The 16,874-nt window shown below is 36.2% G+C and overlaps 1 protein-coding gene across 3 annotated transcripts in view; it reads right to left on the reverse strand.

Moving 5' to 3' along the window:
- The window catches only part of PDS5A (PDS5 cohesin associated factor A), a gene marked incomplete at its 3' end in the record, with an annotated part of 74,150 nt that overhangs the window by 38,149 nt on the left and 19,127 nt on the right, over nt 1-16,874 (reverse strand). For all 3 annotated transcript variants that reach the window (XM_084204167.1, XM_084204166.1, XM_084204168.1), the window contains exons 3-8: nt 7,704-7,907; nt 7,186-7,272; nt 6,314-6,411; nt 5,701-5,827; nt 2,289-2,369; nt 771-911 (exon numbers count right to left, since the gene is read on the reverse strand). In XM_084204167.1, the coding sequence (XP_084060293.1) occupies nt 771-911; nt 2,289-2,369; nt 5,701-5,827; nt 6,314-6,411; nt 7,186-7,272; nt 7,704-7,907 (738 nt within the window). The remainder of the gene's footprint in view (nt 1-770; nt 912-2,288; nt 2,370-5,700; nt 5,828-6,313; nt 6,412-7,185; nt 7,273-7,703; nt 7,908-16,874) is intronic.

A 16,874-nucleotide genomic window follows, 5' to 3' on the forward strand; every position in this document is an offset into this window, starting at 1 on the left:
TGATTTGTTTTAAAACATTTTAAAGACTATTTTATGTGCTTGGAAAAGACACCAATTAAGATGTTATAAACACATGCACTAATGAAAGCCACATGCAATTTCACCAAATACCTATTTCTTGGTTACTTTTGTTTGTTGCAATCATAGCCTACATGTACATCCACACATGCAAAATTATTTCTCTTGTCCACTTACAATCTCAGGAAATACAAATGGCTTTTTAATTAAAACCCCCACAGACTTCCAAATCATGATAAATTAACTATTTTCAAGGATTCAAATCAGTCAGCTAACTTATTAGCTGACAATAACAAATCTGATAAAATACTAGGAAATACTCCCCCTATTATTAAAGCATTATTTTATAAAAGAAAATTCTGCAAATCAATACTGAAGCTAAGACATTTGCATTTCATAAGATAAGCCAACAACAGCCTAATTACTTTATAAATTTTGGGCGCAATCCAAAGATTAAGTACATAAAGCTTTTGCATTAGACTGCATTAATTTATCATTATAACGATTATATATATTTTGTGTGCATAATACATGTTTGCAAGCACAATAAGCACATAACTGCATACTAATTTCCAATATCTTTTCTTTAATATTATATTTACCTTCAAAATAAAGCAATAAATACAGAATTTTAATTCCCCTAGTAGAACACTTATTAAATCTACAGTTCTGCCCTCTTAATAAACCAAAACTTTTTAACAAAACATATAACAAAAATTTTACTGATTGTCCAAAGCTTCACTTTAACCCACCTTCAGCTTGAACTCCAGCTGTGGCATGACAGACAGCAGTAAGTGAGGATCTATGGCAAAAAGCTCTTGTATCAAGTCAAACACGTGTTCTGATAAGTCACTTACTGAAGACTTTCCCAGTACCAGAACCTGGTTAAAAAACTAAAACACAAACAACATTACATAGTATTTTCCTTCATTTATGCAAACATTATTTTTAAAAATCCTTTTAATGTAGTATCTCTAATGGTTTTATACTAATGGAAGGCATTGAAAGCACAATTTCTTCATTACATCAAAGCATTTCACCCTTACAATTCTGGCTAAAGCAAATGACAAACATCCTTTCCAGTTCAGTTTTATTAACTCTGTCAAGAGAGTTTAATACAGAACAATTTGATAATTTCAAATCTCAGTAACCATCTCCCAAGCAAAATTAACAAGGAATAAAAGAATTGTTAACTTAAAATGCATATTCATCCTGTATAACATTGACCCAAAAAAATTAGTGGTTTTAAAAAATTTTCTTATAATTGAAACCCAATCCAACTGAAGATGATTAAATGCTGAAAACACAGGTTCTCTGCTTTAAATCCATTTTAAAGAATGTCAGGTGTCTTTATGTTACGTCTTGCAATATCTGATGGCTAACGTATCAAGATCATTAGTGATCTAACAGAAACAAACCAAAGTAGTCTAAATTATGAATTATTTATTTTTGGATTCACATAAAGTATATTAAAACTTAATACTTCCTTTTAGATATTGTGGGTTAATATTATTTAAGCAGTGCAACTGCAATAGCAAAAAAAGCTATTACACACTTGAAAAAGATACGAGTATAGCATTAAGTTAACTCAAAGGTTACTTTATTACTATCCTGTTTTCACATATGACTAATTACAAAGCTTAAAAAAAAACAGGGGAATGTGGTAACTGTTAAGACTCCTCGAGCTTTTAAAAACATATTGATTAATCTTTTATGGATCTGCCTAATTCCCTTTTAAACTACTCTGAATTTTATTAATTCTATTGGCTTCAGCACCAAGGAAAGGCAACAGAATGGATCAGAACACATTCATCAAAGACTACAGTAGCTGTATTAATATGCAGAACATACAACACTCATATTCAAAAAAAAAGGAATTATAATTTGAAGGAAGCCTTGTAAAAAGCATAGTTCTTTTATTCTTTATGACTTCATCCTAAAGCTTGGTATGAAATAAGGCCGCCTGGTTGCTGGACATATGAACTATTAATAATTCCTTTTGTTGCAATGTGATTTTTGGTGGTTGCCTATTTTCACAGCCTAGATTTAGGCTTAACATTAGACAGAGATGGATAAAAATTAATTTCCTCTTCGCTTATTTGAAATACTCCACACACTTAACAATCAAGCCAACAATATCCTATTTGGAAAATTGTAGTAGCTTCTATAATCAATATTTAAAAGAATAAAAATGCCATCAAATCTCCAATAAATGAAGACAGTAAAAAGAATACTTATTACTTGCAGGTAACATGGATTAATTTACATACATTGGCAATACATGGTTCAATGGTCTGGACGGTCCTTTTCAACAGGACTTTTGCAAGATCAAACGCTTGTTTGTTAAGGTTCTGCAATACAGAAAATATAATAAAATTTTATAGTTTTCACACACAATAACAGATTTTGAAGAAACATTATCATACCCCCATACTCTAAAAATTAATGTGCACCAAATCTGGCACTGAAAAATGAATGAATTTAAATTAATATTTAAATGTGGTTTTGCCTGCCCCTCACATACTCATTAAAGATACACTCTGTCACAAGTTCAGCCTTGTCTGGAGAGTAAAAGAGGGCACTGACTTCTCCACAGACTGCATCATCTGCTCTGAGACAGAATACAATGAGACTACAGAAAGCACCTACACTTGAGCAGAGATAGCCGTTAACTTTCCAAGTAAGCATTTGATTGTAACATGACAAATCTGAACATTGATATACTGCTCTTAAGCAAGAAAAAGAATGCAACTGCATATCTGAAAAATTCGACTGCCCAAGTCTGTACAAATCCCATATGCACTATCTCATATCATCTAAGGATTAATGCAGCTTGGACAGGAAAAATAATAGATATGGATGAGCTGATTGCCCTGACAACTACAAATCACTGCAGACAGAATGCAGGTAAAGCCTAGGGATGACCGATTCTTGGAAATATGTATTTGGCAAATCTACACGGAGAACAACTCCCTCATGCTCTTTTAACTATTGAGGTGACAAAGACAGCTCATCAACAGTAAAGAGAAACAAGGTGGCCAAAGGCTCAAACAAATATCTCCTCAGTCATGAAAGCACTAAATTGATGTCTCATTATAGAAGACAGACATATTCGTATGAATTCTTCTCAAAAAATATCCCAATACTTTATTCCCAAACCCAACCATGATTAAAACCTTGTTGACTAGTATGAAGGTATTAAACTAAAGGACTGTGAGTCTCAAACTTTAAAACACATTTTCTATGTATTTATTCTATATGCTTCTTCCACACAACAAAAACAACAACCCGAATACACACACACAGAACACCACAATACTGAAGAACCAAACACCAAAACATCCTAGAAAGTAATATATTTCTTAATAAAACAAGTAATCAACTATTTCAACTATTAGGAGAAAAGAAACCCTGTCTGGATAACCCATGCTGTAGAACATGCAGAAGAAAATATGGATTTTTAACACAGGAAAATGTTTTTAAGGAATAACTTAAGTAAGACTGGAAGAAAAATATTCACTAAATAGCACTACTTTTGAAGTTAATAAAAAGAACTACAGTTTGAGGCCACAGGTCAAAATGTGAGCAAAATGTAACATGCCACTGCTACTGAAAACCTGAATGTACTAGATGGGAGTCACATTAGCACACACAGAACAACGTACACCACACCATCACTTTACTAAGAATGGGCGCACCAATTAATATAATCTAGATTCAAAGGTAGACTGTATATCATGTCTAATTTAAAAAAAAACAAAAACAACCTCAGTCTGCATTATCCAAACCACACAATTTCAGCTTTTTTACAATGACAAACTTCCATCAAGTCTTGCCAGACTGATATTTTTCTTATGTCATAGCAGAGAATGACTGGTAATTTCACTGCTTTGCACAGACCTAGAAGAATTGCTATTGTATGCATTCTACAAGAAAATCAACCGTGCTCTTAAGCCTACAGTGCTTCTGATTTACATATCTAAAGACAAGCAATGTAATCACAGAACTTTCTTGCAGATCTGTTCATGAAAGGCGAACATAGTTACAACAGTCAAACTCCCGTAGGCAGATCAGACAGAAGAACTTTTTGGTAGTTTTTTTTTCCTTTTTTTGAACTACCATGGTAAAGCAGTCATTTAAGTGCTGTTGTTACAGGAAACAAAGAAAGTAACACAGACTGACATACTGACCAAATTACAATACTGCGCACTGCCTACAGGACATTTTTTGCTCAGTCATGACCAAGAGCTGGTAAGAGCAGCACTGGTCCTCTGAGTGATACTAAATATGCATTACAACCCAATATTTACACCAAGCTTGTCTCCCTCTTTATCAGAGCCTTGATTGAGAATTTTCTTCATTAGGCAAAACTATAACAATGTTAATGTTACAGAATCATATTCACTTTTACTTTGCCTAAATCAAGTAGTCATAACACAATGTTCAGTTGTACAAGGTTTTACTGGGCCTTCGTACCCTCAGAGCAATGCCCATCATTGTTAACAGCATCACCGCAGATCATCACCCTCGACTTCCATTCCTTGTATCCACTTGCCTAGAATTCATTAGAAGCAACTTACAAAGAACAGTGTATTTTCACAAGGACTCTTGTTATAAGAGGCTCTCTGAGTTAGCAGTTTCAGTAAGACATTATCTCATTGCTGTCAATAAAAATGACTTTATAGAATGGCATTCCTGTCTCATAATTATGACAGAAGGAATGCAAACTCATCTCAGGCAACAGATACTTTTATAAGCTTGATGAGATTTCACAGGTAAATGACAATGGCCATATTAATACTGATTTAATTATGTAGTCATGGATGGATGTGCCTTAATTTTTGTAATTATTTTAAATTAACAAATGAGCAAACAGAAACACATACTTGGTAATCAGAGTGCAGTTCATCTCCTCTTACTAATAACTGAAACTTACAGTACTCCATACTATTTTTGATAAGTACAAGTGTTTTAGCAAGGGAATTTTCTTGGTGAGTGTAAGGCATTGCCAGCCTCCACCTCATTTTCCTTTATTTTACAGCTAAAGGAGTTGTGTTTATTCACTTTTGAACTGTATTAAGGCATTATAGTGAAGGTACTTTAAAAGCTCAAGTGCAAACCCAGTGATTCCCCCTTCAAGGAACATACAATTCCTCTAGGAAGGGGAGTGTGTGTGTGTGTTCTGTGTCACTTTGTTCCTTGCAAGTTAATTAAATGAAGAAAGACAATGGAAGGGGTGTGAAGCACAACTAGGAAGGTGCAGCAAGTCTGACTTGCAAGCTGGGGAGAACAGCAAGACACCACAGAAGTCTTGGGAATATCTTTTCCCTGCCCCCCTTCTTTTAAATTCAAAAATATTTAATATCTTCTCTATTAGAAAAAACCCCAACATATCCCAAAAGTGAAACAACCAACTACCTACAATCCTCAAGATATAATGTTTTTTCTATTATATTTGCTCGAAAACACTTTATTTATGCTTCAGTGAGATGCCACAATCTCTCTTTAACAAATAATCTACACACAGCTAATCAACAGCACCAGGTAATCCTCAAATGAATGTGAGAAAATAAAACAGTCACAATAGTCACAATAGCTGAAGTGTATAAAGACATAACATGCAAAAGGCAGTAAGAATTATTGTTATTATAACAGTATACTATAATATTTTACTTGGCAGACCTTGTGTGCAGGAATGAGGTTAATCAAAATTGAGTCCAGCAGCTCCTGAGTTACTCCATCGCCTTCCATGATGATAGAACTCATCAAATCCAGCATATGCATTTGTACCTTCTGGTTGTGGCTATTACTAAGATCATAAAGAATATTTTCAATATTAAATTCTCAGACACTGACAAATACTAACAGTACAATCAAGAAACAACATCAAATATTGTCCAATTTGCTCTCCTTTACACTCTTCACATCTCAAAACTATTTTATATGCCTTTCTTCTCTTACAGAAAGGTTCAAAAATTAGAACAACCTAGCCCTGCTTTAAGACAATCAAAATATAAAAAGGACAATAACAACCAATACAAAAATGTAGATAAACCAATAGGAATGAAATATACTGCTGTAACACGGACAACAAATTTTAAAACATCTACTTTCAGACACACACCCCTCCATAATATCAGCAGTTCACATTCATTTGCTTTCCTGGTAGCTCCTCATTTAGAGAAATACAGACTTCTGTTCAGACATATTTATCTGTAGACTATGCCATGATTCAGTCTACCCCCAAACCTGATGATATTTTGACAGTTAATATAATGGAAATTATTCAACTTACTTGATAACTGAAAAAAGAGTCCTAAAAAGCTGAATAAAAATGTCATTGCAATCTTCCAACTCAAAGCAGATGTTGTAAGATTTGACCCAAGCTAAATTCTAAAACAAAAATTAGGATATTTAGGCTAGTACAACTTCCCATTAAGCAACATAAACATAATCACATTAGCTATGGGTTTTTTTCTATTTAAGGAAAAATAATATACAATAGATGTAAGGGCTTTGGGGAAAGAGACTGGATATTTGCTTTGTATATAAAGAGCTCCTAACACAGAGGGGCTTTGCAAGATATATCCAGAAAACCTAAATACAGAATGATCTGATTTCTTAAGTATGAAAGCCAATAGACAGAACTTGTTAATATAAGAAGATCTTATTTTTTCTTCATGCTATGAAACAATACAATTTTAAACATCAAATATCTTGTTTACAAATGAGATACTATTTCTAAAAGCCCACTGAACCCCACCACTCAGTTCTTGTCAAGAGTAAAGTTTTGCAATGTTTTTCAAACAAAAATCTTACATTCCTCCTCCCATCACCAATATAGGCGCATTTGCATTTTAATCAGCATTTGAGGTTTTCTCTCTTGATAAAAAGCCCCCAATGCATGGAATTTTAGGATAAAGGCAAAATTTTAATAAATACCAATTGTTTTACCATGTCCTCAACTACAGATTGACAAACATATTAATCACAAACAGCAGTGTAAGTACTAAAATACGTAAGTCACTGAACTTTAATGAGACTGGTGTAATTTACAGAATAAAAGAAATTTGCCAGGCATACTGGCACATCAGGAGAACAACTGATTACACTTCTCAGGTTTACAGAGCTACTACCATCTACTGAAAGTTACAACTATTGTGTTACCTCTAACAAGTAAAAGTATCTGTTAAATTGAGGGCTCTTCGTGTCCTCCAAGCCTTTTAATTGTCTTGTAATAAACAAGAATATGTCCTGTCAAAAAACAAAGTTTACAAGCTTGATTCAGAAGAAGGTGAAAATACAATCCTTCAGTAGTGACATCTATCCACATTTTCAAACTCATAATGTGAGAACATCAAATTGTCTTTTTTAGGCACTGACAGAAAGCTATCACCAACACAGATACTGGCCATCTAGCATTCCTTTACACATCTCTGGCCCTTAAGTATTACACTGATTTACAGGATTAAAGCAACTTGTCCTTAATAGAACTAAAAATCAGTATACATGGGAATAAAAACATTTTTCTGTTAATTTTTGGGGTTTTTTGTTGGGGGGGGGGGAGAGGGGCCCCAGTTTGGTTTGTTTATGTTTGGTTTGGTTTTTTTTAAGGGGGCAGCTTATATTTTCTTCAGTAAGAATAAAGTAGGAGGAAAAGCCTTTATCTTATGAGGGATTTTTACCTTAAGTTTGTCATGGGAAGTATATGGAGCTTCAGGAGCATAGATACGAAAGATATCAGCCAAGCAACATGCTACAAGGAGGCGCACATCTTTATTAGGATTCCTGAGGAAGAATTCAGATGCAAGGTGCAAGGCTAATGGGAGATACTGCTGCTTCTCATCTTCTGAGTCCTGGTCCATATCCATGAAGGTTTTCACCACCATCTGAAAAACACACACACAAAAAAAATGAGTTCCTTCTGCTTTTATTCCTTATTACTAAACAAGACCTTTTAAAAGGATGCAGTGCTATCAATACATGTTCTGTTGCATAATCACAATCACTACTTGATTTTTTTTGTTAGGACAAATATCAGAAAAAGGGAAGTGTTAACCTAATACTTAAAGGTTTATTGAACTCAATATTTTAGATTAAGACATGTTTAGATTAACCATGTTGCAGTTCTGCTTACTTTGTCAATCTTGACCTGAGGTACAGCACAGAAACTGCTGTGCACAGATGAGGTTGGAGATGGCAGCATCTCTTCCTCAAAGCAGTCCCACTGCAATTCCAAGTGAGGACTCACCTCAGTATGAATGGTGCGAGGGGCTGTAAGCCATCTGGCCTAACACATGGCTACAGTTCAATGCAGCTGCTTTAGAGCTGTGCCAGGACTAGAGCAGCTTAAGAGGCCTCCCTTAACACTCTGCCTCTATTGAGGCACAGCAGTCCTCACAACGTACTTTACATATGCACAATCTTTCTATCTAGTTTAAACAAACTAGATACTGGATAATTTAACCCCTCATGTAAAATAAGTCTTAACACTGCGGATCTCTCTTTCTGCATATTTAGAACTGCATCTTTAGCCTTATTAACATAATGTAATAAATTAACCACGTTTCCTTGTTTCTTCTAGCACAGCTAAGAACTACTAATTCCTACGAAATGCCACCAAGTTAGTTTATTTTTAATTATTATACAGCCCCAGTTAACTGAAATTTCTCAGTGTAATGATTTGGCAAAACGGAAAGTAAGAATTTAGTTTGAAGAAATAAAAAGTTGCAGATTTTAATTTTAGAATAGTGTTTGTTAAAAGATGAGAATGACTTCTAGGATGTCAGATCAGAACAGGCAGTCGTGCTAGAGACTTAGAATGACCTTAGTGAAATCAGTCTTTGTGTTCCATTCCCCCATGTCACTTGAGCATCCTTAGAATTAAAACTGTGAAGGACAGTCACACTGTATACCAACAGGATTTGGTATGCCCACTACAGAGACAGTATACGCAGTGCACACAATGAAGAGATACCAAAGAGAACAAAGAATGATAAATCTTGATGGGTCAAATTCACCTCTAAAACAATAACAGTAAAATACAAAAGAAGACTTGAGCTCACACAGCTAATAAATACATCTCTTACTCTAAGCAGAATTTTTTTGTTATGGTGTCATTCAAATGATTCTAGGGTTGCTTCTCCGTTATTAAGCACATCCATGCTTCCAACATGAAAGCGCTGTGTTTCAGCTTTCCTTCCTGAATTTTGAAATACAGTTTTAAATTCAGATCTTATAAATTCAAATAAATGTTTGACAGCAACCTCTTCTACAATACATTACTCTAAAATCCTCCTGCATTTCCAAAAATATACAAGAATAATTTGCCACAAAGACTAAAAAGAGGAGATGAGAGAAGAGAAAAACCCTACACAACAATAAACAGAAAAAAAGAGAACTTTACATCTACAGCCCAGAAAAATTGTACCTTATTGGTCTGTTTCCTTAAAAATATTCTTAAAGTATGTTTTAAAGCCCTAGCTGAAAGCACAAAACCATTCTTCTACTGACAACTCAGGTCTGCCTGTTACAGGGGCATTTGCTGCTGTGTCCTGGGGTGCATCAGGCACAGCATCACCAGCTGGTCAAGGGAGGGGATTGTCCTGCTCTGCTCTGCACTGGGGTAGCCTCCCCTGGGGTCCTGGATATAGCCAGAAACTGATCTGCTAAAATAATCTGCTATTGAAACTGAAAACCTAAAATAAACCCTATAGATACAAAAGGCTAAAGTCCAAATCATTTAATGTTTTGAATGTCCAAACTGGAAACCACTCATTATCATGCTAAGACAAAAAATATGATCAAATTGTAACAGGAACTCACTCCTTTTTCAGGCTACAGTAGCACTGTTTAACTGATGTCTGGCTACACAGTTGAAACTATCTGAACACTAATACTCATTTATATAAAAAGCGCACAGACTTAGCAGCTTTCACAACAAAAAAAAACTGTTACTGTACTCTTTGCAAAAAGCAAGAGACAGAAAAATATTCTTTAATCATAATAATAATGTAACATCATCCATTCCTTTCCAAACAATTAAGCAGTCAATTTAAACACTTATTCTAGCAAATGTAAACAGAATACAGCTATGCACATTTATGATTACATTCATTCTGCATCTCTTTTGATTGAATGCATTTTTATTAATTTGTCACATACTGGTTCTTTAGTTAGCTTGAAAAAATAAAGTATTACAACTATTCTAGAAATTGACATTATTGCCACTTTTACCACAGTACGCTGAAATTCCATTATCAGAGCAAAATTTTACTCTCCGAGGCTCTGCAAACCAGTAAGTGAAATGACAGGATTATAACATTGAAGCAACGCAAATGTCTTCACTCAAACTAGCAAGAACACCTAAATGAAGACTGCTAAAGTCATTCTCAGCATGTTAGGAACATACTGAAAACTGGAAAGTTAAAGCTTTCAGGAAGGTGTTCATCTGATTGTATCAACCATGCAGTGTTCAAGCCAGTCTAGGTTATCCTTTCACCCACTGGAGAGAAATACACAGACCCTGAGCTCAAGCACAGATGTCTATGATGACATCAAGAGACGCTGGCTTAGTTTTGCCCAGGAACTCTGCAGCAGCCATGAAAGCAGCTCTGTGTGACTCGAGGCCTGAAACAAGGCGAGATGAACAATACCTGCAGCTTCTTGTGAGACTGTCAGCCTTTCAACTGCACTGAAACATACATGGAGGTTGCCAAAGGGCTGTTCACACACTGCCCACATCTCACATGCTGCTTACATATGGCCTGCTTCCAAAGACGAAATCAGCATGGTAGCTTGCCCTGATGTGACTCAGCTGTGGCTCTTGTGCAAGAGCTATGCCTCAGACAGGAATATTAACTTTTGCTGTTCTGATCTGTAGGATTTAGGAAAACGGTTTGTTGGATCAGGAAGCCCTTCTACTGCTGAAACATACTGATGATCCCAGCAATATAGCAGAGAGAGGTATATACACACCATGAGAGGACAGGGTAATCAGTATAGATACTGAAAAGACTCAAACCAGCAGTTGCAGAGAAGAAGCAGGCAGATCTAGAAAAGCCTTGCTGCAGTTGGCAGGACAAGCATAAACCTCCCAGCCAGTCACAGCAGGGGGAAGGCGTGTACATGTCACATTTGTTTTACTGTTCTTATACCAGCTTATTCACAGGGCTCCAAAGCAGTAACATTTAACAACCCTTGGCTTGTAAAAAGACCAGAGGAAAATACTCAGTATTTAAAAAAATCCCTTTGCAATCACTGAAAGAAGAAATTTAACAATTTAGAGAATTTGATACCACTTGTTGTAACTGGGATGATAATGTAAATTAACTTTAGTACTAGGATTAAATACAAAAGATATTTGAAAATAAAATTTAACCAAATGGATGTGAACCCAGATGACACTTCAAGAGCTAGGACAATTCAGGGAGATATGCCAAGAAGAGGCTGAAATCACAGTAGACCCAAATAATGCAACTGTCATCAGAGTGTTTTTACATCTTTCCTCAGACAATTTAAGCAGTACTATAGGTGATTTTTGCCATTAACTATTAACAATAAATTATATTTTTATCTCAGATCTCAGAGTAAAACACAGCAAAATGTTTCAGACGTGTCTCTGAAAAAAAATACTTCTATGTAGTGCAGATTTAGGATGAGAAGTTTTCATCAGCCTCAGATACAGTTCTGTCAGCCAGAAGCATCAAACAAACGTGGAAAAAAGACACGAAGTGAGAAGAAAAAGAAAAGAAAAAGACTCAAATTGGGAGAACCAAATGATTATTATTTCAAAATCATTAAATTCCTGACAAATAAAATCACAAAGGTAGTACCACACATTTTGCTGGCTTTTCTTTAAACAATAAACAAGCAAAATAATCTCAAACAACAAACTATATACAAACACCCCACCACCACCCTAAGCTAATGTCTGAATAAGGGAGATACCAACTAAGCAGAAAGCACCAAATACTGATGTAGCAATCTAGAAATGACTTCTTGCCAATACTTCCAACAGGCTGACATCAACAGAATTTTATAATACAAACCAAATCTGGAACAGGTAAATAAACCCAGAAATTGAGAAAAACAGGGTAACACATAAAAAGCAAATTACTTTGATAACCCTCCTCGCCAAACAGCTCATGCCTTTAATAAAGATAATCAACACTTTACACAAAACTTAGTTTGAGTGTCAAGAACAGCATCACACTGAGCCACAAGGATGCTTGAAAGAGATGAAAATTTGGCTAATATTGTCTCCTTAGCCCCTTCCTAAAGTGATAAACTGAAAGAACCATTTGGAATGGAATGTATTCATTGGTGGAAAATGGTGTTATAACTGACCCTATTACCATAAGAAACTATGGTATGAGAAGTAGTAATTGATGGTGAAGACACAGTTACAGAATGGTAATAAAGGATAGGCTACTCTATGAGAAGTATAGAAATACCAAAAAATCACCATTGGTAAATCATCAATTTACCATTGGTAAACCAAGCTTAGTGCTTAAATCCAGGACCTTATTAAGCTGCCTTATCTGCTGTAAACATAGAAGAGAAGAAAGATGGACATTTAGTAAGCAATTGTGAAGAATTTATGAGCCAACAGCAGGCCATGTACATGAAAACAATGAAAATGCAATTGCAGGACATGACAAAAGAGGGAAAGGAAAAAAGAGCAATACAACCCATGAAATGCTAAAAATACTAAATGCTGATTGGAAACACATTACTTAGTCCTGACCAACCTCACTAATTAAAAAAAAAAATTCAAAATGACACAGGTACAGAATGTATTTGCCAAAGGAGTCTCAAATGCCTTTTCTTGTAAGGAGACGTTTACCAGACTGTGCTAATTTAAAACAACAGCCGAAAACCTCTCTTTGGGGCCAGTACTGTTCAATATCAATGATCTGGACTAAGGGACTGGGTGTCCAGGAAATTCACAGATGACACTGAGCTGGTTGGGAGTGTTGATCTTCTGGAGGACACGGAGGCTCTGAAGAAGGACCTGGACAGGACAAACTGGTGGGCCAAGGCCAGCGCTACGAGGTTCAACAAGGCCCCTGCCAGGTCCTGCACCTGGGTGACACAACAAGCGCAGGCAGTGCTACAGGATGGGGCAGAGTGTCTGGAAAGCTTCCAATGGAAAAGGAGCTGGGAGTGCTGGCCCACAGGCAGCTGAACATGAGCCAGCGTGTGCCCAGGTGGCCAAGGAGGCCAATGGCATCCTGGCCTGTGTCAGCAACAGTGCGGCCAGCAGGAACATGGCCGTGACTGTCCTGCAATATTTGGCACTGGTGAGGCCACACCCTGAATCCTGTTTCCAGTTCTGGGCCCCTCAGTTCAGGGAAGACTTTAAAGTGGTGGGGCAAGTCCAGAGAAGGGCAATGCCCCATTTTCACTACAAATTCTTAAATCTATACTCTCTGACAAGACATTTACCTGGTTTTGGATAACCTGTGGAAGGGAAAAAAGAAAATGAAAAGTTGGACAAAAGATGACATAAAGCATATACACTCTGAGGGGCAAAGACTATTTGCTTTCTTCTTTATATATCCTGCTCACAACCTGAAGCCAATGAGCAGGGTTTCCAGATGTGATGACAAACGTATCATATAAGAGGGAAAGTTGATGCAGCAACAGCTGGTAGCCACAGCGATGCCCCCTGACTGGGCAAAGTTTAACTGGCTATTCTTCCCCTGGGGACTGACCTGCACCAGGCTTTTCTTTGGAGTTCTGGCCAACTGACCAATCACAAGCCAAGAAGTCACGAATTGCTAATTTACCACTATTTTCTCATTGGTGAAACAGCATCTTCTGTATTATTTTACTTCTATCAAGCAAGTCAGACTATTTTCCAAGAACCTAGCTATTAAACTGATCTGACATGTGAAAAACCAGAAAGACTGATTAGTGCCTGCAATAAAAACAGTATACAGAGCAGATAGTTCATGGAATACTTGAAGTAACTTCCTTGATACACATTTTTAAGTAATTACGAAATTAATTCAAATATTACATAAACAGGACAAGAATTGTTATCAAATTGGGAGAGAGATTGTACAATTACCCACATAATCAACACACAGTAGAATTCCCGTTCTGTTGTAAAGCTGTAAAATTCCTCATACTAACATGAATGGAACAGAACGGGGGAAAACAAGGCAAATAAAATGAAAAAAATCAGATGCCTTAATTCAAAACACTTTTCATGGCACAAATTAGAACATGCTTCTTAAATTGTGCTTCAATATTTTGCTCTGCAAAAATCAGTCATGTATTGATAATCCATCAGATTGACATCTTGGTTACAGCAACTCATATGGATTGCTACAAGGAAAAGTTCCAAGAAAGTATACTTCCCAAGATTGCAGAATCAAATAAAAAGCAAGTAACACTCTGTCCTTCCTTCCTTCCCAGCAGAAGATAATCCTAATGCTGTTACCATTACATGTAATCAATCTTGTACTCTTTGGCCATGAACAAGCCCATGGGAAAAATCAGATTCATGATGTGCAAAGAAAATACTACATGCCTGTTCTTATCACCACAACCTTGTCAAAATATATTTTGCTCAGAATTGAGTATTTTAGAAAATATCACTGATTTTAAATTTCTACTAAAGTAGGATTTGGAAGATTCAAAACCATTTTTGTAGACCCTCAGTTCCTTCACCACTACATGCAACAGTAATGTGCTTTTTCCTCCAAGTAAAGGCACTTCAAACCCAAGTTGTGTTTTACAAGGTACCACTATGCTTTATGTAAGAACAACCTGTAAGTTCATTTGCATTCACACTACTGCAACAATATGGAATCTTTATAATCAGTCATTTCTTTTGAAATGATGACTATTTGAGTGATCACATGCAACCGAAATCATAGCTATCTGGAGACAGGTTTGAACTTTGTACTGCTAAGACTACTGGTTGGCAAACAGGCCTGAATTTCCGTCTGGTTTTGGCTTCATGTGACACGGAGATCCCGTTTAACCACTTGCAGCCACCATCTCCTTCTCCCTTTCCTATTACTCACCCTGCCCTGCTTCTGGCCATGCAGTGCCAGTGTACTTGTTGAACAACTCCATGATTAAATTAATTTACTGATGTGTCTGAAAAGCCTCTTGGGAAAAGGCCAAGATAATTTTCTGACAGGCACAGTTAGATACTAGACATATCTGATACATTCCAGAAACAGTAGCAAGAAGGTAGTTGGACATCAATGGCCAACACCAGGAAGGGAAGAACTTAAGCGTTTTCAGCACGTAAACTCTTAACAAAAAACCCAATAGAGGCACAAATTCTTAACCTTCCTACTGGCAAGCTCAGGAAGCCTGAAGTGGGCAGCTACAGACAGCCAAATTCTACTAGATCCCCCAAAAATTTACCTTTACTTCTATCTAGTAAAAACTGGCATAAGATGTGATCACTGATCATTTTAAATTAAAGGTCTCAGAAATGTGTTGCTACAGTAATTTTCAGAACTTGTATCCAATGTATCAATGAACTTCTTCATTTTAATTTAATAATCTGTTTCCTGGGGTTTTGTCATGACCTGAGACGGCAGAGGTTTCCCATTTACTTTCTCAGGCCACCACTTTCTTTGCGTTCCACGTTCTTATTATTCTCAACGTATCCTCATCTCACACCTTTGGAGGCAAAGGTTCACTACAACTTCAGTATTGCACAGAGTACATTCCCACAGTATGCAAACGAGCACAGGCATCTGATTCATAGAAAGGAAGCATAAGACAGTATTCACTGTCTGGCTCCTTACCCAGCACTAAAATCCTTAAAATTTTTCAATAGAAAGTGTTCACTCAAAGATTTCATTGAGCAGCCTCAACTGATGCATCAGAATTCCCTTATTTAGTCCTTTACAACTTCATGAAATCATAGGGTTTTTTTCACTCATTATTCCTCACCATGCTTTAATCAACATTAAGCCTAAAAGCTCCCACTGGATCAACTCCACTCAAATTATCTGACTTAATACACATTCTCCTTGGCTGTGATGAACAAAACCAACTCACCTCTTCACATTTCTCAAACAGCTAAAAGGTTTCAAGTGTGCAAAGTACTACCTGACATTAGGTCATGGTATGGTTTGTCACCAACAGAAATTATTTCTTGGTACTTTTTATTTACAAGCAGCTTTGGATGCATGACAATACTTGGCTACTCAATCCAAGACCCTTTAAAGTTATTCTAATGCAAGAAACATTGAGGAATATTATTAGTTTGTCTGTATCATATTGCAACCCGTAAGGTATTTTGTTATCCCAGTTGTAAATTGACTCACACAATTTTTCTATGACACAAACTATAGCCATAATCAAATCCCACATTTTAACAATGCATGTATTCTTCCCAAATAGTGAAAGAGTGATCATATTTATCAGCACATTTTGTTTTCATATTCACACTACTCCCCATCTCTTACACATCTATGACTTAAGTGTGGTGTCACAACACCAATTTTAATTTTATTTTTTTAAAGTGATTCAGTCCTCAGCAGTACCTAGTCTTTATTACTGGAAAGATTTGTAATGGTATTCTTTGCAATTTTCCTGCCAAAGAGTAATAATTGTTTAAATAGCCTAAGAAGATTCCTGAAGTCGCCTAAATTCTCAGAAATTTTGCTTCCCCATACATTGATACATAATGAAAGGGTTTTGCAAAGGGACTAAAACCAGCCTATTTTTTAAAATGTTCTAATGATAATTCAAGCCATCATCAGTTCGAAGCATTTCCTTAAGAAGTCATCCTCCCCTAGCTATAATGGCAACTGTTATACATGGCCAAAACCAAAAAAATTCTTCGAACCTTATTCCCTACAGCAAAAGAGTTT

Source organism: Fringilla coelebs (assembly GCF_963513975.1).
Source record: "Fringilla coelebs genome assembly, chromosome: 4".
Lineage (NCBI taxonomy): Eukaryota > Metazoa > Chordata > Aves > Passeriformes > Fringillidae > Fringilla > Fringilla coelebs.